Genomic DNA, 8,544 nt, shown 5'->3' with positions numbered 1-8,544 from the left:
CACAGATCTTAAGCACGTTAGGAAGCCACGCTTGCTTTTACTAATTAAGTTCTATTAAAGGACCCCTAATCTATTTCCAATAATTTAAAAATCAATCAGGCGCTCCTCTCCTGGCTTTTACAATCTTTTCTTAAGACGTTGCAACACCAACAGGACGAGGCATGTGACGTCACCAGGGTAAAAGCAGTCAATTGGTTGATATACGAGGAACGCTACTTGTGATCAGTCTGCTAGCACTCCTTTGCTCCAAGAAGAAAAACTCATCCCCCCAAAATAATTGTCTGTCCTGCAAGCATTTCTTTTCTTTAATGCTGCGTGCCTGGTACTTGCAGATTATGAACAGCATGCGTGTTATCAGCGCAACGTAGCATCCTTGACAGGAGAGTATACTGGGCGCACAGTTTTCAAGAAGCGATATGCAAGCAAAACAGATTATTATTGTTTGAGGAAAATATACACCTAAAGGGCTTAAACTTTTTTTTACAGTGTTTCCCACGCCCAGTCGCATGCCCACTCCTCTTCATGTTCTCGCTTTGCTGTTGTGCACAATCAAATAATTTAACATCGGGAAGTGTATTAACGTGACAGCGTTAAGGGTCCCGTGTCGCAGAAAATTAGATGTCGGCGTCCCATGAGCAAAAAGTGCCATATATATTCTATACGGCACTTTGCGTGTCTTTGCACTTTGCAGCCTATGCATGTCCAGTGCCGTATATATTGTATACGGCACTAAAGTTCTTCTATCACTAAAGTTGCTCATGCCTTGTCTTGCATTCTTTTTTTGCACTGCACATGCGGCAGCAACAGCCTGCAGCCGAAAAGTGGTGGGGTCCTGATAAGTGGAAGTTTATGGTGTTTTCAAACAAGAAAAGAGCACCAGCCCAACGTTCGGTACTGACATATTGTCCATGTGTCTTGTAGAGAAGTATATGTGGCATAGAGGAGAAAGTGCCTGTGAGGAGAGCAGTGAAGGCAAAAGAGAAACCACTCATTCGCCTTCAAGCTCAGCTCAGAGTGGTTTAGCAGCCCTTATTATTCATCCTTGATTGAATTTTAGTATCATTTAATAGCTACTATGCACTTACCTATTCACTTTTTTTACTCTGAATCTGACACCTTTTGATGACCTTTCTCCAAGTTTCTTTTTTCTTTTTCTTTCTACCTTACCCTTTTTCCTACTGCCTAAAACCCATTTCTGCTTATGTCCTGCCTTTCTGCCAAAGTTAAGCACACTGCTTTTACATCCCTTACTTACATCCATCTATTTTTCCTTTCCCTGTCACCTGCTTTGCTTTCTTGCTTCGAAGTCAGAGATTCTGCCACCACCACTTAAGAAACACCTACCCTAAAAATCACGACTAATTCCTCCGTTTAAACATTATCACCTCATTTACTCAGCGTTCAACTTGCTTTTTTTCTTCCCACTTAGGTTCCTTGCCCTTTAAGCGAGAAGAAGCTATATCATCATCAGCCTATGCATGTCCACTGCAGGATGAAGGCATCTCCCAGTAATTTCCCATTACCCTTGTCTTGTGCCAGCTGATTCCCAAGTTATGCCTGCAAATTTCCCAATTTCATCATACCACCTAATTTTCTGCCGTCCTCGACTGCGTTTCCGTTCCCTCGGCAGTCATTTCATAACTCCAATAGACCGTGGGTTACCTGCCTTATGCATTACGTTGCCTTCCAAACTCCATTTCTTCTTCCTAAATGTAAACTAGAACATTGGCTACCCCCGTTTGTACATGCCGCTACCTTGCTGTCTCATAATGTTACGGCTAAATTATCTTGTTCCATCGCTCGTTGCGTGGTCCTTCTCAAGCTTCTTTGTCAACCTCCAAGTTTCTGCCTCCAACGCCCTGCTAAGGAAAACTAATGTTACCCTGATGAACCCTTTGTTGGAAAGCTGGCTGCAGCCTGAGGCTTCCTTGCTAACCCAATGTTGATTAATATTTGAATGTCTTAGGACAGACACTGCCAATGACTCCATGCTAAGCACATCCAAGCAATTCAAGAGTTCATAGCTGCAACAAGCCGTGAACGAAACCACCTGCTCACCAATGCTGTCCTTAAACACTAATCCTTCAGGCTTCAGATTAGCACTAACTGAACACCTTGTGTAACGCTTGCATATGCAAGCAATCTTTTATTCTTTGTTAACCTACTTCCCTCTTAATGCCTAAATGACCCTGATATTAAAAAAAGAATGTTAAAATTGGAATGAATGAAATGCCAACAGCTACGACTTTAAATGCTTGTGGAATACAGAAGAGGTTCCAAAAATGAAGCCAGACGATGCCACCTGACTAGGCACTGAAAGCATCACACAATCCTGTGAACCACAGAAAATGTTCATTCTTTGCTTCCTGCACTTACAACAGATAGGCTGGGTCAAACTAATCTCTCTGCACACACGTCTGTGTCAGAGGTTTCTCGGTGGAAATTAACCACCAACATAGACATTTCATCGATGGCCAGAAACGACATACTTCTGCTGAAGTGAGCATATTAGCAAGAGCGAGTCTTCAATTTCTGTTCAACCTGGGATTTATTTCACAGAACACAAGGAATGTATGATGTCTGGACATAGTTGTATAATGTTTTATGCAGCAATGACTGAAAAAGTAAAAAAAAAGAAAATTGTAAGCAAACTGTTTATAATCATCTTTGACATCTTGCTATCTGCCATAAAATGGCTCCTGACCAGTCAAGCTGTTCATAATAGGGTATGTGATGGTAGACTCCTCCTGGGAGTGTTCTGGGAAATACTAAACTGCATTGAACTGAAAAACAGTTACGCTCTGAATCAAGTGCCACTAGCACACAGTACTTTAGCCTTTGCCGATACGATCAGCAGTGGCTTCACCAGATCACCACTCTAGATGACCATAGCCTCCTTGATGAACCTTTGCAGAAGTGTTTTGTAATGTATTAAGTTACTGGTCCCTGTATATCTTACACTGAATTCAATTTCAGTTTGATAATTATGATTTTATTGGCACAAAGGCCAGATATCGCTTTCAGTTCAAAGCCCCACTGGGCTGTTCGGAGTACATTACTAGTTGCATTTTTTGTAATGCTTTTCGTAACACTGCATCAGGAAACTTTTTCATCAGTAGCTTGAGAATGTCTATACACGTTTCAGCCTCTTCTGCTCAATAGCTACCCTTTGCTCGATGTAGGTCATCCCTCTGGGCAGTTCACCAATCTCTCCCATGGTATTACAGACATTTCATGACCATGCTTCCCACAGTGAGACCAATTTGTAGGGTCAGGGTCACTTTTATTGTATAATCTGGTGAGAGGGAATAGTCGGGCGCTGTTGCCTCTAGCCCTCTTTTCAAGTGCGCAATTGTTGCCCACTAGAACTAATTTCAGCTTCAGTGTCCGGTATTCTGGTAACCACAGGCGAGCTGGGCATTTTGACGGATTGGTGGAGGTGTAAACTAAAGCCAATCCATACTAATACTGCTGTGTTGCAGCAGCTTTAGCGTAGATATAAGTGAGCAGCCTGATCGACCTGCATGTTCCAGCCACCTGGTGGAGGAGAGCTTAACCAGCCAAACACAGAGCTAATATTGCTGTAACCAAATGTAAAACATTTTAAACATTTAAAAAGACAATGTGCTCACGATTAGCCTCCTGCTGAAAATTTAGACCAGCGGCAAAGTAGAATACATTTCGTTACTGCTATTAATAGCTCTGTGTGGTTGAGCTCTGTGCCACCAAGTGGCTGCACCGTGCAGGCCGTTCACATTTGCACCTCTACTCACCTTGCGAAATGCCCAGCGTACTTGTGGTAGCATTTGCCCGAATACCGGACGAGTTACACTCTATTGTGGTAGCAATCTTTTGGCGCCAAGTGACAGCTGCAAATGCGTATAGTTGCTGGTGCCGATCGGATACCGACAGTCCGATGCACTGCAGCCACTCCGCCCTTCTGCTGCCTTGCAGAGGGACACGATGTCGCAGCTTGACGTATCGCCGATCGCTACATTTGCTGCCCACAACGCAACAAGGGCGAACCATGGTGCTCGTGAAAAGAAAGATCGAGACCAACATTGACCGCGCAGCTTGCGTCCACACGGAACACATAATGCAAGCACATGACACTTGCTGTGTGCCGGAAGTGCTTGAGTGTAGTGATAAATTGTCGTTGCATATTCTCTTTCTGTTACATCTTTTTTATACAAAAAATTAACCAACATTTAAACTGCTAAAAACGTCTATTCACCATAAGGTTTGAAAAATTATCAATGACGCGTGCTGGGTAGCCAATCAGATAGCTTGCCCTACTGATATCAGATGGACAACACGCGTCAATAGGGGTGGGGCCGTTGAAAACTCAGGGGAGTGGCGCCGCTGCGATCGATATCGATGTACATTTTTAAAACCTTATAATAAATTGCACACTATACGCAGAGCGCTTAAGGCCAAACTACACATACACTTGCCAGCACGCCTTTGCATTTGCCATGCCTCGCAAGGAGCGGCGGTTTGAACTTATACGATGTGCATCAACGCATGCGTTCTGGCTCACTATTTTCGCCTTGGTAGATATTGTTTCGTATTTTTGTGAGGCAGCCAGAGCACCGATATTTGTCTGGAGAAGACATCTATGCTCATGCCGCGCTTCGACGCCTAAGATCTGTCGTACACCATCTGTGCATGTGTGAGGCATGTGGGCGGTAGCTTTCGTGCGCCGCCACGCATACGTGTAGTTTGGCCTTTAGCTTCCTCCATTAGTGATCGGAAGGGCCTGCCCTAACGACTCAGTACGTTTGTACAAAATCATCAAAATCGTTTCAGGGTACCTGTAACTAAATGTCAGCCATTTCCATACTGGGAAACTTTCCCACTTTTTCCATTCTTTCTAGATTAAAGAAACCTTTTCTCATAGTAAGATAATCTCACTGAGTACTGATTTATTTGATTGGCTGGGGGTGTCTAACACCTCAATGCAGCTTTTGAGCAATGAAGGGGATGGTCATGGGAAACGTGGAGCTACAAATTAATTTTGAATACCTCGTGATTCTCAATGTGCCTCGATATACAAATCCTACATAGGTGCTTTAGCACTCTACTCTCATCGGGATATGACCGTCGTAGCTGGGAATCAAACCTGCGACTTCATTTTTAGTGGCAGTACAGCACAGCGAATAAGGCACTGTGATGGGTCTATTTGAGGGGTTCTAAAAGTGTAATATAACTTATTAAAGCGAATCTTTCTTTGTGGAGCCAGATGGATTCTGATGCTCTGTTTTGGAGTGAGAAGAGGATATTTGTGAAGTGGTAAAAAAATTAAATTCTGGGGTTTTACGTACCAAAACCATGATCACCCGGGGCTCTTTAAAGTGCACTCAATGCCCGGTACATGGGTGTTTTTGCATTTCGCCCACATTTGTGAAAAGGTGGACGTGCTGGTAAGGGGGTGGAGAGGGAGTGCAAATGAGGAAGGGGTGTTGAGGAAAGGATGGCACATGGTGTCACACAAATGTGTTGAGTTGGTGGCAGTAAGGATGTGCCCGGCACTGTGTAACACTACCCCAGGGGTACTCATGGCTGTGCGTGCGTTCCAGCCCAGCTATGCACAATAAAAGGGAGACAATGGTGGCTATCAAATACTTTCAGAAAGAACACAAATAATGGAGTCAAACCGGCTTTAGCCAAAAGACAGGAAGCAAAGCTTCTCTTACTTTGACAGTCACCTTCGATGGTATCTGCACAGCTTTTAATTCTCTTAACATCTCTTAAACATGCGCTAAAACCACATAAGAAATAGGCTTTTTCAGATCATCACTTCTAGTAAAATACAGCCGTACAGGAGGCAAGTAATAAAACCAGCAACCTTGCGCTGAGTGACAACACTCAAGCCACACGAGCAGATCATGCAAATCACTAAAGGAAGGTGCTGAAAATAATCTCTAGCAATCTGCAATGATGTCTACTCGCACTACAAAAGCATTTAAACAGCTCCATGCAAAAAAAAAAGAGTAAAAAAGTGATCACATTGAACAACCATGGTGATGATGGCCTCATAGATAACAGGAACAGACCATCAGTAATGGTGCCGTGAACAACTAGCACGGTTAAATTTAAAAACAGACAACAATGGAATGTACATTTGTTTAAAGAAAAAAAAAAACTAACGAGTATGCAGCATTTTAATTTCTTAAATTAAAACAAATCTTCAGCTTATAAAACCACTTTCTCAGATTAAACTTTCATCACAGAGTCACCAGTATGGAAACACTTAAGCACAAAGTAACCTTGGCCGCTCTTTAACCAATGAAAGACGCTTTCTGAACGTGCCAAGCCTTGTGCTATGTTTGCGCTACAGTTTGTGCCCACAACTCTTCTAAGCCACGTGAAAAAAGTATCAATGAACATCATTGAAGCATCATGTAACAAACAATGGAAGTAAAAGCACCATGCATCACCTGACAGCCATCACCTAAAAAAGATGGCTGTAGGGTTTTAGCAACAGAAAATAACAAATGAAGGCAGTCTGTCCTTATCTAAGTACAAGTTTTACCAGGAACCTGCTTCCCTGCACACTCTGTTCAGTGTTTGTGCTAACCGATACAAGAAGGTGCCTCACCTATCAACATGTGATGCCATGTTTGCTACAGGTTCAAACAATCTTTGTGCTTCAAGGTTATTGTTTTCTGCTAAAAGATTAGTACAATGAACACAGTCCACTGATGTTGCATGGTCCAATACCACGAAGTGGGAGAAGTTGCTGCAAGCACTTCACATTTTTTTGAGCCCAATTGTGTGCCTTGGTAATTTGGTGGTTTAAAAAGCTCCCTTGTTTTCCCCACTTGCCATGACAACCGAGCACATCAATGTTTTGCAACTCCAAATACCAACTAACAACGGTTCCCTAGGATTGTCAGAGGGCATCCCGCTATACCTACTTGTGATGCTGCGAATGAGCAGTTTGATTCTCCTATACGTTTGTTTCTCTTAGTTCAACATGCAAATTGTGCTGGATCACTATAAAAAGATAGAGAGAGAGAGAGAGTGAAAAAAAAAGGAAGGTGGGGTGGGTTGTACATGAAACACATTAACTGACCAGATGTGCGATGGTCACAGCGGCATGCACCACAAAAGGAAAACCAAGTCCATTGCGGTTACATTGCTAGCCAGCCAGATGGTGCCGCCATGCTAAGAGCCAAACAAAGAAGCCTTTCACGCTCTCTGCTGAACAACATTTGACAATCTCCTGCATGCGGAATATTGCAATATGACATGCCTAACTAGCTGGCTACTCGTAGTTATCTGGTAAAACTGAGCACGATTTGTGCAGTGTTCTTAAAAACCTTGTCACAGGTGGAGAATCCATATTGCCACATAGGTGATGATGTGCGATGACTTGTAGGTGCATCACAGGAGGCCTTCGCACGTTGACTGGGTAAGTGCGTCGCAGGACTTCACCGGTTCGTAACCATATGCGAGAAGAAATCACATGTGACAATGTGCATCACAGGGAGCATCACATTAGGTGCATCTCGGCAGCCACAGCATGGAAGTCTTCGGGGTCCTCTTCCGAGTCGGACTCCGGGTGCGGGAAGCTCATCAGGCTGTTCTTTTTGGTGGGTGCCACACCCCACTCTTCCACTTTGGCAGAGCCGAACAGTACGAAGCTCACTGCACCAAAAGTGTAGATGGCCGATGCCAGCAGGAACAACTTGCGCCACTGTGCCAGGCTCTCCTGCGTTTGAACATGTCAATGAAGCTCAGCTCTACTTGAACAGTCAGGTACACACAAAATCCGGTTAATCATGGGAGTGTCTTGTGCATGAAAAAAAAAAAAAAAATCTGTGGAATTGTGATTCCCATGCCTAATAACTGAGCTTATTATTATGTTCCACGAGATTCTGGGCAAAAGAATGCTTTTTAATCTGTTTCTTTGTCAACATGTAATCCCAATTACCTCATCATAGTTATCACGACCTCCGAGATCAAGTAGCACAAAATACTGCACCGCTTATCTTGTAGGCCATGCAGTTTATATGAAAGCGTCACCTTTGCACCTTTTCACTGTTGCCATAGCTGTGCGATGTGGAAAATATTGGCAGTGCTTTAAGGTAGATTTTCATGCACACATTTGTTCTGTGCAGGTTGGCCTTAGGTATTTATGTTGCAGCAGCACTCATTTTGTCATAGGATACAAAATGTGGTAGGTTCTTCTTTTTACACTAAGCGCTTGTGAATGCCCTTGTACCCCCCTTTTTTTTCATTTGCCATTTTGTTATGGTGTTTCTATGAAGACTTCCAGTAAACTTTAAAAATCAATGAGAGCAGCATTCTGGGCAAGTAGGTAATCCATTACTAAAGTATTATTGCACAACAAAAAGACATGGACTTCTCTCCCGTCCATGTCTTTTTGTTGCGCAATAATACTTTAAAAATCATCTGTGGCAGACAGTGCAATTATAATCTTTGAGCTGGATTGCCCAAACAGGTGGACATTATCTGGGCGAGAAATCGAAATGCGTTACTGAATAATTAAAAAAAGTTCACCAATGTTTAAACTAA

General features: G+C 43.1%; 1 protein-coding gene across 1 annotated transcript in view; it reads right to left on the bottom strand.

Moving 5' to 3' along the window:
- Positions 1-5,740: 5,740 nt before the first annotated feature.
- LOC119450842 (sialin-like) overlaps positions 5,741-8,544 on the bottom strand; it is a 54,021-nt gene continuing 51,217 nt past the window's right edge. Inside the window, 1 exon segment of the mRNA XM_037714335.2 lies at positions 5,741-7,717. Coding sequence (XP_037570263.1) covers positions 7,499-7,717 — 219 coding nt within the window. The 3' untranslated portion in view covers positions 5,741-7,498.

This window comes from Dermacentor silvarum, chromosome 4 (genome assembly GCF_013339745.2).
Source record: "Dermacentor silvarum isolate Dsil-2018 chromosome 4, BIME_Dsil_1.4, whole genome shotgun sequence".
NCBI classification, from domain to species: domain Eukaryota; kingdom Metazoa; phylum Arthropoda; class Arachnida; order Ixodida; family Ixodidae; genus Dermacentor; species Dermacentor silvarum.
Note: the sequence above shows the minus strand (reverse complement) of the source record. Positions and strands in the feature narration are given on the sequence as shown.